The sequence below is a fragment of the Arvicanthis niloticus genome, chromosome 2 (assembly GCF_011762505.2).
Source record: "Arvicanthis niloticus isolate mArvNil1 chromosome 2, mArvNil1.pat.X, whole genome shotgun sequence".
NCBI classification, from domain to species: Eukaryota; Metazoa; Chordata; class Mammalia; order Rodentia; family Muridae; genus Arvicanthis; species Arvicanthis niloticus.
Genome location: NC_047659.1, coordinates 67336147 through 67355686, shown reverse-complemented (window position 1 = coordinate 67355686; position 19540 = coordinate 67336147). Strand labels below are relative to the sequence as shown.

The 19540-nt window shown below is 47.4% G+C and overlaps 1 protein-coding gene across 1 annotated transcript in view; it reads left to right on the top strand.

Moving 5' to 3' along the window:
* Window positions 1–1915: 1915 nt before the first annotated feature.
* Window positions 1916–19540, top strand: part of Ext2 (exostosin glycosyltransferase 2) — a 126064-nt gene continuing 108439 nt past the window's right edge. The window contains exons 1-4 of the mRNA XM_034495017.2: window positions 1916–2109; window positions 8218–8783; window positions 10279–10368; window positions 18180–18296. Of these exons, the coding sequence (XP_034350908.1) occupies window positions 1927–2109; window positions 8218–8783; window positions 10279–10368; window positions 18180–18296 (956 nt within the window). The 5' untranslated portion in view covers window positions 1916–1926. The remainder of the gene's footprint in view (window positions 2110–8217; window positions 8784–10278; window positions 10369–18179; window positions 18297–19540) is intronic.

Here is a 19540-nt window from a genome sequence, read left to right as displayed (position 1 = left end):
AAATCCTTCCCGAACAGCTCCACTCACCGGGGACCAAGCATACAACTACACGAACATATGGGGATCATTCTCATTTAAATGACCACATAGTCTGGAGTCCTATTTGCTCTCTCTGAGTAATTTTCTTTGCACTTTATGCAATTTAATAATACATTCTCTAGCTAGATAGAACCTGCCTTAATCTTTGAATTTTATGTTTTAGAAAAATGTATCTTCCCCCACACAAAGTGGTAAAAAGTTATTGTTTATAATATTTTTAATTACTGAAACATGGTTGCTTTGTGTGTTGTATACAGTTATCTCTGTGTCCATGGATGATTAGGCCATGACCACTTCGAGAACACTAAAATCTGCACATGCCCAAGTTCTGTATAAAAATAGCTTCATCTTTGTGTATAACTTAGGTGCATCCCTCTGTAGACTATTTTATTCATTTAGCTTTTAAGATAGGAGTCTTGCTATGGAGTCCTCCCACCTCCAGTTTATCGATGTTTTTAAAAAAGACATTCTTTTTCATTGATAATCTGTAGAGTCCCCACTGCTTGTCAGAGCACTTGATTTTATTTATTTCACTTTATATACAATGAATACCCAGGCTACCTCCAACTCAAGGAGAACCTTTCCCCGCTTCCCTGTAGGTGAGAATCATCTCTAGATTGCATGTAATATAAGTATAACAAAAACTAATAATAATAATGATAATAATAATAATCAACCTTAAAAGTTTTCTTTTTAAAAAGATACAAGCCAGTGTTTTGTGGAATGCCAGGAATTTGTCAGTGGTACCGTTGGCCAATGGTTCTGATGTCACCCATCCGGTTCTCAAATGGGTGTATATAGTTATTTCAGTAGCGCGTGTGTGTGTGTGTGTGTGTGTGTGTGTGTGTGTGTGTGTGTGTGTTTGAGGGATAGAGCCACATTTTGTTATATATGGGAAGAGAAATTTGGACAGAATCTTCTGTCCCTAGATTTTTCTCGTTCCAATCTCTCTAGGTCTAAGACAAGGAAATATTAACCCCTAAATTCTGGAATCTTTGCTGGTGAGGAAAGTCTTCATGTGGGTATTTAAGCTGTAAATAACAATGTCCACTAGGTGGCGCTAAAGTACAATCGGGACCAAAATGTATTCGCATCTCATGGACAGAACTATAGCCAGCAATGACAAGCTGGGCTAGGTGCCTCATTAGCCTTTCAGTAACTGTCACTCAGCTTTTTGCTGCCTTGTGACAGATGCCACTATGCATGCGATAATTTCTGCTGCTCCAGTTACTTCCAAAATTTTTATAACTGCTTCTTGGATTTTTTCCAGAAAAATATTATACTTGGACCTGGACACAAGCATCTGCTCACACATTTTCTCTCTTCTGATCTACAGAAGCACATTTTACCTAAAAGTGATCGTTCTTACCCCTTTTAAGGGACCCTGGCTTCTCATTAGCCTGTCTTGGAGATATTACCTTGCGGACTGGTATGCCGACTCCTCCTTCTTGTTCACTAATCCTACAGTTTACTTTCGTTGCTCCCAGTGTCTTGCTATTATTAGAAACAGTGCGGTGAATGTTTCAATAAATGGTGAGACTTTCTGCAGGGTAAACTACAAAGAAGGTTGGTTGGAATTGCAGGTCTAAGGCAGGTTTGATACCTTGAAGGATACTGCCAAATTGCCCTGAGGGCTTAACAATGCTTTGCAGACTTGGAGATAGTCTCATTATGTAGCCTAGGCTAGCCTATAACTAATGAGTGATCATCCTGCTGTGCTGAGATTACCGATATAAGCTACCACGCCTGACGCAAATGCTTGCGGTTTTTGACAGTTTTATCTGGGAGCTTGGTGCACCTGGCTGTCCCTCTGCCTTTGCACCCGGGGGATTGCTCACGTGCGCTGACTCCTCCTGTCCAGCAGGGGGCGCGGCCCTGCGGCTCCGCATGCGCAGTGCGAGCTGTTTCAGCCGTAGGGAACCGGAGGCCGGCGTAGCTTTCCCCTGCTGGCTCCAGCGTATCTGGCGGCGGCCTCCCGTCACCGCGCGATCCGACACGGCCGTGGCTCGCGGCCCGTGTCAAGAGCCGGTGACGGAGCGCGGGGCCGAGCGGGAGGCGGCCGGTTCCGAGGTGAGCGCGGCGCGCGGGCGGCCGGGTGGGCCCTCCGGGCTGGGCCTCTGAAAGCCTGGGGGTTGCAGGAGAGCCGCAGCGCTGCACCGCGGCCCCATCTGTACCTGTGCCCCGGTCCCCGGGCCCGCCCTCCTGTCCAGGACCTCTGCTTCCTGCTGCAATCGGGACCTGGGTCCTCCCAGGGAGGCCTTGCACTTTGGCTTTCGAGGACTAGTGGCGTCCAATGCAAGTCCTGAGTGGGTGGGACTCGGTGAGGAGAGTGGCTCAGGACCCACTGACTCTGAACGTTGGGAGATGCGTTGTTGAAGGTGGGAACAGTGTCCAGTTTTGAGAGTCAAATAATGGTTTGGTGTCACTTATCAAGTGCCAATCTAGAAGGGCCCAATCACTTAGCCACTATGGATGTTGACTCGAGGCTGGGGCATGTCCCTTTCATACGTTCTAAGTACTTTCATTGAACTTTGTGTACTCTGGAGCTCAAGGCAATTCACGGGAATAATAAACATGGTTGAGTTTTTATTGCAATCACTCGCCCTGACTTAAGCCTCCTAGTTGCTGTAGCCTGTGTGGCTGGGTTGTCATCTGAGGAACCAGGCTGCTGGGCCCTGCAGCCCAGCTTTGGAGTTCTGTTGTGGAACCCTGGAAGTTCTTAGCCTTGCTGTTGACCTTTCTCCACCACAGTGAGGTTCAGAAGTTTGTCACACTGCGCTGTCAGGAGGACAAAATGAGACATAGTAAATGCACATGTGTAGAGTAAATGCTCAGGTACTTAATGTAATCACCGTATGTAACTGCCACAGTCAAACAGTATCTTTCTATTGGAAACCCTTTTTGGAGGTAGTGAGCCACTCTGGAGCTTTAATTCTAATCCCGTCAAGGCTGTGCATCGTGACTGTGTGTCTGTTTGCCTACTTTGTTTTCAGAAGAGTTCCTGTGTAGCAGTGGCAGGCAGTTCAGCAGGCAGGACCGCTCCAAAAAGGCTAAGACAATGGGAAACTGGAACGTGTGGCTGAGTGGATTGGCTGTAGCCTGGAGCTCGGAAGAAAGGTGTTTCAGGCCAGCATTAGGAAGGAACAATTCCGGGAACAGGGGGAGTGTGCCTCACCCCGCCCGCCCGTAGACGGGTGTTAGAGTCATTTCCAGTGACTCAGTGCTCCGAAGCTGGATTAATGGCTCCAGATTTTTTTTTTTTAATTGAGGGGGAGGGTGTTTGATAGGTTTGAAGGATGATAATTTGTAGGGTCTGAGATGAAATTTTCTTTTTGATCCAGGTCATGGTATGAATGAAACTGGGCAGTTGGCAGGATTCAGTCTACAGGATTCAGCACAGGTTTATCAGGGATGGGCTGCTTCGAGGATGTATCTCAGCTGGTAGAGTTCCCAGCACACATGAGGCCGTGGATTGGATCTCCCATGCCTTATAAACTGGGGCGAGGGTGCATGCCTGTAATCTCGGTACTCAGGAGGTGAGAGCAGGGAGCCAAGGGTAACCATCTAGTTCCTGACCAGACTGGACTGTAGGAGGCTGTCCCAACACAAATGGAAAACCAAACCAAACCAAACCAAACCATCATAGCCAGTGGCTCTCAGGGGGTAGCCGTGCGTGATGGGTGCAGGGAGAGGAGGTATCCAGGGTAGGGCACAGAAAACCCAGAGTCTGTGGAAGCCTCCAGCCCTTTTGGAAATTCCAGTTCAGGAAGGATGGCCGTCAGAAGCCTCTCCCCTGAGTGGTGAGTGCCCCAGTGCAACTGGGAAGGAAAGGTGCTCGTTCGTTCGCTCATTCATTCATTCACTCATTCACTCAGCCAGCATTCAAGTTGAGATCCATATGTTCCATGCTTGATCCTGGGTGTTGAGAACACTGACAAGACTGTGCAAGGTGCACCAGCAGAGAGGCCGGCAGACACCTCACAGTGTGTGTGGCAGGTGCTGTAAGGAAGGTTGCGGGAATGGTGGTGCTCGCAGGGAAGGCCTCCCCTGTCTTAACTGATTACTTTATTATTTATTTTTAGTTTGTATGGGAGTGATTTGCTTGCTTGCTCACTTGCTTGCTTGCTTCTGTACCATGTGTGTGCAGTGCCTGCAGAGACAAGAAGAGGGTATCAGATTCCCTGGAACTGATGGAACAGATGGTTTGAGCCTCCAGAGCAGCAAGTGCTTGTAACCACTGAGCCATCTCTCTGTCCCCTCAATAATAATAATAATAATAATAATAATAATAATAATAATAGAGCAGCATTTGCTCTTGACTGCTGAGCCATCTCTTCAGCCCCCTCTTCAACAGCACCAACATCAACAACTGTATTCCTGGATTCAGCGAGGACCTAGTCTGTTCCCAACCAGTGCTCTGCCACTGGACTGTAGTCCTGTTGCCATTCACCCTTAGTTTGTTTTATTATGAGTATTTGTTCTGGCCCAAGTTCTTGTCACCCTCTCAGCTTTATTCCTTAGAATTTGGTGTAGAGGGGTTGGGTATTGAGCTAGCCTGTAAAGGCTTCCTTAAGCCAGGAGGAGCGCACATGTCCGGGGCGGCTTTGGGCCGTTGTGCCTCAGCTCCCTACCAGTCGGGGTGGTTCTGAGGTGTGTTCTGGTGACTCTTTGGGGGGCTCTTCCCAGCTCCAGCCTCACCATTCCATTTTTCAGCTCCTCTCTAGTTTTCCGGAGCCCCCTCTTGCCAAACACTTACGCTCATGTTCTTTTTCTTAGTTTGGCAGAGCACAGACCATGCTAGTGCATCTAGAAGTGGCCTGCAGTCACCATGAGAGCATGTCCTGGACTGACTTGCTCACTCTCAGATGGCACCAAGGACCCCGCAGCAGTGTAAAACAAGGCATCAGTAACCTCTGTACTCTAGTGTAGCAGCTGCAGAACTCCTACCATAGCTGCATGGGGAGAGACATCCAGGTAGGAGGGAGGTAGCCCAGCATGGTGGCTGGAGCTCTTGAGCCTCCACCTCCCTCTGGTCTCAGCATGGGAGTCTTCAGATGTCTGTGGCTGCAGGACCTGGCTGTGTGGACTAACAGCAGCTGGGGGTGGGGAGGGTGTATGAAATGGTAGGATATTAGACATACAGGGCGTGGAAATGGGTGCGTTCTCTCATGATCCAGGGTTAATGACCCAGCAGGACAGTGGGAGCTGGTCCTATACTACTGCCAGACAGGCTTGAAGCTTGCGTGTAGCCATGACCTAAACAACTGGTTCTCGCCCGCAGATGATTTCATTGTCCCCCAGAGGTATTTGGCAGTGTCTAATACACTCTTGGTGGTTACAACTACAGGTCTGGCTTTTATCAAGTAGAGGCTGAGGATGGTACTGAAACGGCTATGATCTGTATGGCGGCTTCCCACATGACTTAGGTATAGCTAGAACATTAGTAGAAGCCACAGCAGGAAACTAACAGGGGGCAGGGGGTGTGTCAGGACTGCTGTGGCAGTGTGTTGAAGAAGGAACTTGAAGTTCAGGGAGGCAGGTAGCTTAAGTAGATTTATTCTTTGAGGCCAGAGATAAGACCACTTGCTCGGCCTCTGGTAGAGTCCACCCTCTCCCGGAATGGCCAGTGATGGGCTGGCACCTTTGAGAAGCGAGCTCAGCATTGATCCCACAGGCCAGTATTGGCTTTCATGCTACTATGGAACTAGGTTCCCAAGTTCCTGAGAAAGGCAGAGTTCTGAAGTGGCCAGGTGCTGTCCTTAGCTACAGATGGCAAGGCAGACATGGTACCCATAGTGGATGCCAAATGGGGACTCAGCCAGGCTGTCCTGACCCACTGTGCTGTGACTGACTAGTTCGTGGTCTTAAGGGCAGTCAGCTTAGACACTGTCTGATTTGTTGAACCAGCTGTCTCCGAATTCTCTCCCTTCATCTCCCCTCCACGTGATCCTTCCCATTCTCATCCCCACCCACCCCCAGTCTATCTAAAACCTATTCTATTTTCCCTTCCTAGGAAGGTCCATGCTTTCCCCATAGAACTCTCTTTACCTAACCTCTCTGGGTATGTGCTTCTGCGGATTGCAGCTTCATTAATACTTAAATAGCTAGTGCCCACTTATAAGTGAATACACACCATATTTATCTTTCTGGGTCTGGGTTACCTCAGAATAATTTTTTTTCTAGTTCTATCCATTTGCTATAAAGTATGTTATTTTTTAAACAGCTGAGTAATATTACATTGTGTAAATGTACCACATTTTCTTTATCTGTTCTTTAATTGAGGGACATCCAGGTTGTTTCAGGTTTCTGGATATTGTGAATAAAGCTGCTATGAACATAGTTGCGCAGATGTCGCAGTGGTAGGATGGAGTGTCCTTTGGGAATATGCCCAAGAGTGGTATAGCTGGGTCTTAAGGTAGACTTATTCCCAGTTCTCTGAGGAACCACCATATTGATATTTGTAATGGCTGCACAAGTTTGCCTTCCCACCAACAATGGAGGAGTGTTCCCCTTACTGCACATTGTCACCAGCACGTGTGTCACTTGTGTTGTTGATCTTAGCCATTCTGACAGGCATCAGATGGAATCCCAAAGTCGTTTTGATTTGCATTTCCCTGATGGCTAAGGATGTTGAACATTTCCTTAAATAAATGTTTCTTGGCCATTTGAGATTCCTCTATTGAGAACTCTCTGTTTAGATTTGTACCCTATTTTTAATTGGATTATTATTTTATATCTAATTTCTGGAGCTTTTTTAAAAAATGTATTTTGGATATTAGATTTCTCTTGGATATGGAGTTTGTAAAAATCTCTTTTCATTCTTTAGGTTGCTGCTTTGTCTGAATGACAGTGTCCTTTACCTTGCAGAAGCTTTTCAGTTTCATGAGGTGCCATTTAGTAATTGTTGATCCTAGTGCCTACACTAGTGGTGTTCCCTTTTGAACTATCTCTGCATCTCTGGCATAAAGCCTCCTTGGTAATGGTAGGTGATCTTTTTGATGTGTTCTTGGATTCAGTTTGCAAGTATTTTATTGAGTATTTTGCATCTATGCTTATAAGAGAAATTGGTATTTAATTTTATTTCTTTGTTGAGTCTTTATGTGGTTTGGATATCAGGGTAACTGGCCTCATTAAAAGAATTGGGCAGTAGTGTTTCTTCTGTTTCTGTTTTGTGGAATAATTTGAGGAGTATTGGTATTAACTCTTCTTTCAAAGTCTCCTAGAATTCTGCACTGAAACAAACCATCTGGCTCTGAGCATTTTTTGGCTGGGAGACTTTTTAATGATGTTTATAGGTGTCTCCTTTAAGTTAGGAAATATTTTTTCTATGATTTTGTTGAAAGAATTTTCTGGGCCTTTGAGCTGAGAATCTTCTCCTTATTCTATTTCTATTAATCGGAGTCTTTTCTTAGTGTCCCAGATTTCCTAGATGTTTTGTCAGGAAGTTTTTAGATTTAATAATTTCTTTGACTGATGTAACCATTTCTTCTATCCTATCTTCAGTGTCTGAGATTCTGTCTTGCATTTCCTGTGTTCTGTCGGTGAGGCTCGCCTCTGTAGCTCCTGTCGGTGAGGCTCGCCTCTGCAGTTCTGTTGGCATTCCTGACTTTTTCTTCTCCAGAGTTCCCTCAGTTTGTGTTTTCTTTATTACTTCTACTTTCATATCTTGAACAGTTCTGTTTCCTTCAAGTGTTTGGTTTTCTCTTGGCTTTCCTTAAGGGAGTTATTCATTTCCTCTATTGTTTCTTGGTGTTGTCCCGGCTGTCTTTGAGGGATTTATCATTTCCCGCTTTAAGAATCCCTGTCATCTCCATAGAGTTGGTTTTAAGGTCTTTTTCTTGTGCGTCTTCTGTGTTGTCTGATTCTGACCTGCTGTGGGAGGAGAGCCGGGCCTGCATGGAGACATAGCACCTTGGCTTTTATTGATTGTATTCTCTGGTTTTTGTTGTTGTTGGGGGTATTTTTTGTTTGTTTTTATGAGACAGGGTTTCTATGTGTACCCCTGGCTTTCCAGGAACTCACTCTGTAGACCAGGCTGTAGGTTGTATTTTGGTGAGATTTTGTCTTGAAACAAGAAAGCGAAAATAAGTAAACATATTAGAAGTTGATCAATCCAACCCTCTCAGGGTATTGATTGTCATCCTAACTTTTCCCCCAATTTTTGTCTTTGGTGACCAGGTGTGTGAGGGCGAGGACATCTGTGTCATTATGTGTGCGTCAGTCAAATCCAATATCCGGGGTCCTGCCCTCATCCCAAGGATGAAGACCAAGCACCGAATCTACTATGTCACCCTGTTCTCCATCGTCCTCCTGGGCCTCATCGCCACGGGCATGTTTCAGTTCTGGCCTCACTCCATTGAGTCCTCCAGCGATGGGGGTGTGGAGAAACGCAGCATCCGGGAAGTGCCAGTGGTCAGGCTGCCAGCTGACAGTCCCATCCCAGAGCGGGGGGATCTCAGCTGTAGAATGCACACGTGTTTCGATGTCTACCGCTGTGGCTTCAACCCAAAGAACAAAATCAAGGTGTACATCTACCCCCTAAAAAAGTATGTAGATGATGCCGGTGTCCCGGTGAGCAGCGCCATCTCCCGGGAGTACAACGAACTGCTGACGGCCATCTCAGACAGCGACTACTACACCGACGACATCAGCCGGGCCTGTCTGTTCGTCCCCTCCATTGACGTGCTGAACCAGAACCCCCTTCGAATCAAAGAGACGGCACAGGCCCTGGCCCAGCTTTCCAGGTACCTGACACTTAGTGACCAGAGCCCAGGGCATGATCTGAAGGGAATGGGGGTGTCAGGAATGTGTCTCCTGTTGAGTTGACCTCCAGATGCTTGTCTGTCTCACATGTTTGTGAGTGACTGATGCAGCCCGAGGTCTGTGCTGTGAGTGCCAGCAGGGGTCTGGCATCCTGTGCTACTGTGGCAGCCTGGGCTTCGTGGAGTTTAGAGATAAGGAAGGCTTCTCTCCTATACTTCTCCTTTTAGATTAAAATATACAACCTCCACCCCAGACAGTGGGGTCATTCCTGTTTACTGTGAAAAGCCTGGAAAGGCAGTTCAGCAAAAGAAATGTGAGATTTGTGCCATACTCTATCTCTAAGAGGTAACAACGATTACTGTTTAAATGGGCTCATTAAGTCTTTTTTTTTTTTGTATAGAATTGCTAGGTGTGTATGGTTATAAACATTTTTTTTTGATGACCAGGAATGGTATTATGTGATCATAATCTATAGACACTTCATTTCTCATAATGCATTGTGAATATCTTTATAAATAATTTCATGGTGTGTGTTTGTGCATGCATGCACATACACAGGGGCGTGCGTGCGTGTGTGTGCGCGCACATACACACACACACAATTGTCTATGCAAAGCCTAGAGGTTGATGTTGGGTGTCTTTATCACTGTCTACCTTATTTATTAACTAATTAGTTTTTGAGACAGGTCTCTCACTGAGTCTGGAGATTGCCCATTTGGCTGGATGGCTGGTCAATGAGCCCCGGGTTCCTCCTCCTGTCTCTGCTCCCCGACAGTAGAGTCACAGGCACACGCCCCTGTACCTGGCTTTGTATAGGTGCTGAGACTTGAACTCAAGTCCTCAGCAAACACTTTACTGACTGAATCATCTCCCTAGACTGTCACTGTTTTGTATGTAATTCTGAATGGTTTTTAATCCATTTTATGGAGATTCTGTAATATATTTAATCAGTCTTCCATAGTTTATTTACTTTCGTTTCTTTTAAATTTTAACTTATTTAAATGTGTATGGATGCTCGGCCTTCATGTATATTTGTATACTATATGTGTGCCTAGTGTCCTCACAGGCCAGAAGAGAGCATTGGATCCCCTGAAACTGGAGTTACAGATGGTTGTGAGTTACCATGTGGGTGCTGATGTTAGAACCTGGGTCCTCTGGAGTAGCAGCCAGTGCTCCTAACCATGGAGCCATCTCCAGCCCTACTTTTGTTTCTTGAGCATTCAGGTAGGTTTCAGGGTTGTTTTGTTTGTTTTATGATCAGAAATGGTTATGTAGCAGACAAGCTGGAAGTATACATCTTTCTAACTTTTTATTTGCCCGGTTGGGGCTTACCTTGCATCTGAGAGGCCTTTCTGTTGTGGCTACTTATACTTGTGCCCAGCAGGTGGCGCTGTTACAGGCTGGGATCGTTTGTACAAGTGTGTTACTCATTGCCTCATGGTTATGGATTTTCTCGGTTGTTTACTTTCCCAATAGGTGGGATCGAGGAACAAATCACCTGCTGTTCAATATGTTGCCTGGAAGTCCCCCAGATTACAACACTGCCCTGGATGTCCCCAGAGACAGGTGAGCATTTGGGAGCCTGTCCCTCAGTGGATTTCTGAGAATTGCGTAAGTTAAGTAGGAATCAAACTTAGATTCCTAGACAGGTATGGAGGTACACTTATGCCTTTAATTCCAATACTCAGGAGGCAGAGGCAGGTAGATCTCTGAGGCTGAGGGCAGCCTAGTCTACAGAGTGAGTTCCAGGACAGTTAGGACTACATAGAGAAGCCCTGTCTTGAAAAAATAAATAAAATAAAAAAAAAAATTAGGTTCCTGAACCTGCTTGGATATATTTTATGATTGGAATTGTTTATTAAACTAGAAAGCCCTCTTAGGCATTTCCCTTCTTAAGACAGAAATGCTGAACCTGTGTAAACCTGTAAAAGCAGTTGGAGCTGGGGTCCTGGGGCAGCTCTAAGAACTGTCTTGTTTTCCTCGTCTGGGCTAGTGTTAGTGTCAAGTGTAGCAGCAGAGTTTCCAAGACACTTAGGTTCAGGATTAATGGTGCCCGTGCTTTCTGAATGTGGGCTCCTTTGCCAGAAGTGGTGCTGCAGCTTCTGAGGAGAAAGGGCTGGATGTAGCAGTGATTACTTAAAAGTCCGCACCCACCCAAGGGCTGGGTTCCCGATGAAACACACGCACTTGTGACCATTATATTTACTCTGCCTTGGCTAGCTCAGTGGCTGGGCACTTCCAGGCCTCCCGCAGCCAGCACACGCTTCCCTCTTGTATTCCTGAGTAATACTTTCTACATCTATATTTTATCTTTGCTGCCCCGCTTCCTTCTGGGCAGCCCTCCCGTGGGCTGCTTTCCCCTTGCACCTACATTTTGGCCATCTCACCCTCCCGCTTCATCGCATGGTCTGTCCTTGGCCCTCTCATGGCTGGCTCCCTTCTTCTCCCTCTCCAGCATTTCTTGCCTGGGAATCCTAAAAGTCCTGCCTCTGTCTCCTGGTCAGCCATTGGCCATCGGCAACTTTATTTCACAATCAGAGCCAACTGGGACAGGCTTCCTTTAGCCTGTGTGCAGGACACTGCAAATGAGTTTTTGGGTAGCATAATTAGCATAATTAGCCACTACAGGCAGATGTGTAAAGGTACTGAAGTCAGTCCGTGAGGTGGCCAGTGTGCCCGTCATTGCCAGGCTTTGTTCCAAGCGCCTCCGGAGTCCCCTTCACCCGTGGAAGAGAGACACGAGAGGCGGTGTTCGGGTGGTTACCACAGTGAGGCTTTACTTCTTGTATAAGCAGAAGCGGAAAGGCCGAAAGACTGGAAGAGGCACAGCTTAAATACACCCTAGAGTGACGTGTTCACTTCTGATTGGCTGTTCACTCATTACCCATAATACACCCCGGGATGGGCAGTGACTTTGACTTTGGCGCACTTTTTGCCTCTTGCACCTGCGCACTTAGTTGTTTACTAGTGGAGACATGGGATGCCAGCGCCATCTTGGAATGGTGGATGTATCACCGCTGACTGCGGCTTCCTACAAGGCTTCTTCCCTCCTCCGGCTGAGTTTAGACCTGTTGGGTTGTTTGAGCCTGTTTCATGGAGAATAGAAGATGCTCAATAACGAGAGCTGCAACGATAAATGGAAGGATGAAGTGAAATGCGAAAAAACGAGTTAGAGTAGCTTTGTCTACTGAGAATCCGCCTCAAATTCATTCTACTAGAGTAGTGCCAATATTTGGGATGGCTGAGAGTAGGTTTGTGATTACCGTTGCTCCTCGGAATGATACTTGTCCATGGAAGTACATATCCTATGAATGCAGTGGCTATGATTTTTCCTCACGGAAACCTTCCACCCCCACTCTCCCCTCCCTGGTTTTGTTCTTCCTGGTAAAGCAGAAGGTGGGGAGAGCTGGCCACCGGTTGTGCCCTTGACTCCGACTCACTCATTGCAATTCCTGCCCCCTCATGCGTCTGCTTACTCATGTTAGTTGCTGACTCCTGGAATGTTCCAGGATGAGGTGCTGGGCATGTTACTTCTTTTAGTGTTTGGCTGACATCGTTGAGGAAAGCAGAAAGTTTGGCTCCAGCTCAGGACAGTGTTCAGGTTACAGGAGTGTTACACGTAAGTGAGCAGATTCATTTTTCCCCCATAGTCTTGTTAGATGATGCCGAACTTGAGATCAGTGTTACTTATGGAGGTCACATCCCGAGACCAGCTGTGTTCAGCTTGTCAGAGGCTAATGCTATCATCTGTGGAAATGTACAGTGTCATGTATCTGCCCAGATGGCTGGTCTGAACCTTCTGTGTTTCTGGTAGCTAGCTTAAGTCAGGTTTGAGTTTCTGTCTGGCAATAGGATGATTACTAGAAGACATATGATAATGTAGAGAGCCCTGTGGGTGACAGAGGGCAGTGTGGCTGTCACCAGGGATGCAGAGCCCTGTGGGTGACAGAGGGCAGTGTGGCTGTCACCAGGGATGCAGAGCCCTGTGGGTGACAGAGAGCAGTGTGGCTGTCACCAGGGATGCAGAGCCCTGTGGGTGACAGAGGGCAGTGTGGCTGTCACCAGGGATGCAGAGCCCTGTGGGTGACAGAGGGCAGTGTGGCTGTCACCAGGGATGCAGAGCCCTGTGGGTGACAGAGAGCAGTGTGGCTGTCACACAGGGATGCAGAGCCCTGTGGGTGACAGAGGGCAGTGTGGCTGTCACACAGGGCAGTGTGGCTGTCACACAGGGATACGGAGCCCTGTGGGTGACAGAGGGCAGTGTGGCTGTCACCAGGGATGCAGAGCCCTGTGGGTGACAGAGGGCAGTGTGGCTGTCACCAGGGATACGGAGCCCTGTGGGTGACAGAGGGCAGTGTGGCTGTCACACAGGGATGCAGAGCCCTGTGGGTGACAGAGAGCAGTGTGGCTGTCACACAGGGCAGTGTGGCTGTCACACAGGGATACGGAGCCCTGTGTATGACAGAGGGCAGTGTGGCCACACACATCTGCAGCAGCACTTATCCCAGGCTATCCCTGACTGGCCTGCTGACTGAGCTGCTTTTATAGACACCTAGACAAAAGCAGAGATTTATAAGGAATATGGGCAAAGGAAGGATCATCGGATTCCCAGGTTGTAAGCCTGAGAAAACTGACATTCTGTAAACATTAAGGGCACGATCACTCCCACTAGCTTTAAAATGGAACGGGTTGTGTGTATGTGGATCCAGGACCCTATTGGGGCAAATAGTTGCTGATGTCCTTCTGAAGAAGGGAGATGTTTCTGAGAACAGAGAAGGTCAGGAAGGAGCTGGGGTGCAGAGTCTACCCCTCCTGTTGGGGTGTTAGGCTCTGTTCTGTTTGGGATATTTCACTTAGAAAAAATTATAATCTCACAATGTAGATCCAGCTGGCCAGGAACTCACTATGTGAACCAGGCTGACATTGAATTCACAGAGGTCCATGGCCTGCCTGTCTCCTAAGTACAGGATGGTAGATGTGTGTCACCATGCCTGACAGGACACTTCACTTTTGCCAGCATCTTGCTGTATACTCTGCACATGAGAACTTTTTTTTTTTTTTAACTTTTAATGAAGTATTAAATATGGGAAGGCATCAAGTGGGCGGGAGAGTGTTGGAGTTCTTGGTAGTTGGTGCTTGGCTGGTGGAACTTGGAAGGTGAAACCGCTGGGATCAGCATGCAGTCCCTCTATGCCTTCTGAGTGTCACTGGTGCCTTGGTGGAGTCGTTGGCTTGTTTTTCAAGGCTTTCTTCCCTTGCTTGTGTGTTTGTCAAATCGTGGGATAGGGTCAGCTGGAGCTGGGTGTCTGACGTTCTGAAGTTTGGAGGCAGGTGTGCTAGATCAGATCACTGAAGTCTGAACTCATGGACTGCTTGCTCATGCAGTGTTTTGCTTAGAGGAATACAAGGATCTGAACTGAAGTAGAATCTGGGCCTCCATCCTGCATGCCAGGCCAGTGCTCTGCCACTGAGCTGGAGTCCAAAGCCCAAGTGTATCTTTTATACTGCATAAATGCGTTCCTGTTTCTCTTCGAATTTTTAGGAACAGTGCACGTAAAACATAGGTACTATGAACAAGAGTTGAAATGCATGCAAGTGTGTAAGGAGTCAAACTAAGCTCCTTCTGATTTCATGAGGGAGAGGGAGGGAAGGAGAGAAAGAGAGGGAGAATAGAGGGAGGGAGGGAGAGAGGGAAAACAGGGAGGGAGGGAAGGAGGGAGGTAGAGAGGGAGGGAGGGAGAGAGAGAGAGAGAGACAGAGTCCCTTGCTGTTAGAAGGTGTCTTAGTTTCGTTTCCTGTTTCTGAGGTGAACCCCCAAGGGGAGCAGCTTTAAGGGAGACAGAGTTTAGCTTGCAGTCTGTCATTGCAGGGACATCAAGAGGAATAGGAAGCAGCTGTTCACATCCTCAGTGAAGAGCAGAGAGAGAGAGGTACATGCTTACTCTTCTTGCCTGCTTGTACAGTCCATATCCAGTGTGGCACCTGCTTGGAGTCTGGGTCTTCCCGTAATTAATAGCATAGTTAAGGTGACCTCCTCTCTCCTCTCCCTGAGAGGTGCCACTGGCCAGCCTAATCTAGAAAAGTACTTTCCTAGGTGAGTCCACATTGTGCCAAGTTAACAATTAAAACTGTCACAACTATAGTCCCCACTGCCCCACATGCACGTTAAGTTTAACTTTAGTGGGAGCATATTAGACTTCTTTAATGCTTAACTGATATTGATTTTCTCAGACATGATCTGGAATGTTACCACCTTGAATTTTCATTAGCTTTTCTTTCATGTGCCTTGTACATATATCTGCATTGGTGTGGGTGTATATAGTCATTGATTTGAACTTGCTCAGGAAACCTGAATCCTATTCAAGAGAAGAGAGGGTTGGCATAGTGAACTCCATACCCCACTGCCACCACCTTAGGCAGTCTTGGTCCAGCTGTTCCAGATGTCCTGCTTGCCCAGATATCTAGAAGCAAATCCCAGACCTCGTATCATTCCATATGCAGACATTCCTGTGTGGACCTCTGCATTAACCATACACTATTATCATACCTAAAACTAACAGCACCTAGAAAATAATTTCTTTTTATTTAAGTGTATATGTGTGTGTCTGGATAAGTTTATGTGCACTTCATGTGTGTAGGTGCCCTTGGAGACCAGAGGCACGGGATCTCCTGGAAGTGGAGACAGTTATACACAGTTCTGTGTGCTGAGACCTGAACGCTGGTCTACTGTAAGAACAGTAACCATGCCTAACCGCACTGCCATCTCTCCGGCCATAGAGTAGGTGTTGTTTGAGATATCTTCTCTCTGTAGTCCAGACTAGCCTGAAACAAACAATCTTCAACTGCAGGTTTCTGAGCTGAAGATTATAGGTGCACACCACCAAGCTCTGTTCAACATTATTGTTGTTTTATTTTTATTTATTTATATTTATTTTGAGTCATAGTCTCATTATAGAGACCAGACTGTCCTTGAACTCAGAGATCCGCCAGTCTCTGTCTCCCAAGTGCTGGGATTAAAAGCCTATCACAGTCTGCTCAACAATACTTCTTTAAATAAACTGATACACTACTAGGCTCCTGTGTTTGGCATTGTGCAAGCTCAGTGGTAGAGGAGGCCCACATGGATGGGAGACGGGAGGCAGTGGGAGCGAGGCTCAGCGGCGAGGCTCAGCGTTGGCGGCAAGGGAGCTGTTCTAGAGTCAGGAAGCCCAGGCTAGCCCCGTGCTAAAGACCTTCTCAATTGCCCCCTTGGCCGGCCATCAGCAGGATCATCAACTCAGAGTTTCTGGCCACAAGTTTTCGATTCCATCTCTTCTGGAACCAAGCTCCAGTTTGGGGATCTGTGGTAGGAAAACAGACTGTCCCGCTCAGACAGCCACTCTGCCGTCAATATGAACCATGTGTCAGAAGCGAGGGCAGCTGGCACTCAGATTGCAGTGCCATGGGAAGCTTGCTCTGCTCAAGAGGCTGAGCTTACAGTGCAGGGTCCTCAGGACAGTCCAGCCTGAGGCCAGTTTGACATGCCGTCAGGGTTCTTTCTGAGATCACAAGGGGAGATGACCTGTGTATGTGTGTGTGCATGAGTGTGTGACACAGGCTGGCTTCAGACACGCTTCCCTGCCTCTGCACACCTGCTCCTTCCCTGCAACATAATAATGTGTTTGGGGCCACAAGGACATCATAATCAGCTAACAGTGAATGTTGATGTGAGAAAGGAAACATACTTCACACCCACTTCCCGGTGGGGCTGAGGGTAACAGCCCAATCACTCATAGTGCTGCCTTACCTGTGTGGCCTGGTGCCTGTCTATAAGGTGCATGTCTGCTTCTCTGCACAGCGGCCCTGAGCCCTGCAGGGTCTGCTTGCCATCACAGCCATGGAAGCCGCCCAAATTCATGTTGGATGGACTCAGTGTTGCATGTTAATCAGGAAAACATCAGAGCGTGTGCTGGTACAGAGGATAGTCATTACATCTTAGAAGTAGACAGGCGGCTGGCGAGGTTCTGAGCCTGCTCGTTACCCACTCGCCCGTTCTTGGTTTCAGAGTGCTTAAACAAACAGAGTGAGATTTTCAGGGTGGTTTGAAAATCTCTGAACTTAAAACTGGCCATATTAGAAGGGAGTGTAAGTTGTCATCATGGTGTGGAAGGGGTTGGTAGTAATCAGTATTGAGAGAATAGTGTAGTTTCTCAGTTCAGACATTGTGCTTACTCAGACTCCAAGGTGTGTGCAACTAGCAAAATCACCCCAGAAAGTGGTTTTGATGGGTTGGGGCCTTGGGACAGAAGAACAGCCAAAGCTGGTTGTGACCCACACCTGCTTCCTTTGTCTGATGAAGTGTCATCGTCACACTTGCTGGATCCAGTTAAAACATCTGGTTGGTGTTTTCTAATTAAGGAGGAAGAATGCTAGTGCCCACAAACTCCAAGAAAGGTTCTGAGGGTGCAGCTGGGCCCTGCTTCCAGATCGATCAATGGGGGAGTGGATTAACAAGACCCAGGCTGGACGGGGCACTGGGGCCTTGATGGGCTGAGGTAGTGTGACACATGATACCTGCCGGCCACCTCTGCTTTCCTTATCTGTAGTCTTGTGAGATTCCAGGAGAGGGTGAGAAGTGACTGTCCAGTCCTCCTGTAGACCTGCTCTTACTCCTGTTGCTGTGGGTGTGTTGAGGATAAAGTGTGGATGCCGGCTGGTTAAGTGGTCAAGAGTACTGCAGAGGATCTGAGTTTGATCCCTTCACCCTCATGGCTGCTCACAACCATCCATATAACTCTAATCTCAGGCAATCTCATGCCCTCTTTTGGCCTGTGTAGGTACTGCGCCAAGTGATATGTGTACATACATGCTGGCAAAACACCTAAAAATAATAAAAGTTTTAAAAAGGATACAGTTTGCTTTCCATGGAAGCAGATGGGGTCTGAAGGGTATGACACAGAGACTGTCAAGGTAGATCAATGGGTGAGGGGGCTTGTCACCCAGCCTGATGACCTGAGGTCTATCCCAGAACCCACATAGTGCATGGAGAGAACCAAGTCTCACAGCTTGTCCTCTGACCTATACATGTGCTACGGCTCATGCACTGGTACACACACACACACACACACACACACACACACACACAAATCTAGTACTTTTTTTTTTGATGGAAAGTAAGGAGAGACTTTAGACAGTGGAGGAGGGCTGGTTATTTGCTGGGAAGCAGCTGATGCCTGGGTGGTGTGCTGGAAGTTAGGGGTGTATCAGTGCTTCTTAAGCACAGGGTCTCTCACATTGTCTGCTGTGTTTATTAAGACTCAGCCATTGCCATCCCTTCCCTGGCACTTTTCATGGGGACCTTTCTTTCTCTGTGTTTAACCAAGTCTTTTTCCCTACAGGGCACTGCTGGCTGGTGGCGGCTTTTCTACCTGGACTTACCGGCAGGGCTATGATGTCAGCATTCCTGTTTTCAGCCCACTGTCAGCTGAGATGGCTCTCCCAGAGAAAGCACCAGGGTAAGATGGCTCAGCACGGCCAGGGTGCCGTTACAGAGTGTGGGTGCTGGCCGTGCTCAGTGTGGGGTACCCCAGCAAGCCAGGTGTCTACTGCAGACGCTGGCCTGCTCCACCCATCATGCCTTATGGCTCTCAGTATTTTAGGGAGCTCTAGGGCTGTCTACTAATTTCACGAAATAGAAATTTGTAGCATTCTGGACCCCTCCCTCTCTGCCTTAGACAGCAAATTAGCAAGTCTGTCCATGTCAGAAATATGTCTTGGATCTGTCCACTCCCTCTCCTTTGGATCTGCCTGCATTGGCCCACTGCTGTCTCCTTTCAGGTGCTAAGTGATGTCCTGTTTTGTGTGCCTGATTCTAGTATCCCTACCGTCCAGCTTGGTCCTACCTTTCCAATGCCTTCCAGATAAAGCCATACTTGTGAGTCTGCTCTCCAGGGACTTTTTCCTTTACTTTTTAGAATAGGCTTTGCTCTCCCTATTTTTCTGTAAACTTACTCTTCATTTCTTAGAAGTGTGTGTGTGTGTGTGTGTGTGTGTGTGTGTGTGTGTGTGTTTGAATGTGGTGTGTGGATGTGTGTGTTTTGTCTACACTTGTGCATTTGTTTATTTGTGATGTGTGTGTATGTGCATATGTGTGTGTTGTGTACACATGTACATGTGTGTTGTGTGTGCATGTGTGTATTTGTGGTGGGTGACTGTGTTTGTGTGTATTTGTGTGTATGTATATAGGCAAAGATAGCCCTCAGGTATCTGTCCTCAGTTCTCTCCAGTTTTTCCGAGACAGAACCAGAAGCTCATCAACACAGCTGGGCTGTCTAGCCAATGAACTTAAGGGATTCGATTGTCTGGACCCCTCAGTCCCTCCCTTCTCCCAGCCTCCCACCCAGGCTGGGTGCTAGACACATGCTGCCATTCCTGGCTCTCTACCGTATCTCTGGGGATCTGACCCAGGCCCTCATGCTTGTTTAGCAAGTATTTTACCAACCAAGCCGTCCTTCCAGCCTTGCTTGGAAATTGTTCTCCCTATCTCTGTTGGTGTAACTTCCTGCTCATCCTTTCAGTGTCACCTTGAAAGTGTTTGCTTGGGGAAGGGTGGGCCACACTTTCTTTGTCCTGGAACATAGTCCCCTGCACTGTGTTCCCACTGCAGGCTGCACTTTCCTAGGGTGGCACTTGTGTTGTGGCATCATGACTCATGGAAGGCTGCCTTCTTTGGTCTTTGGATTTTGTCAGTGTGATGGAA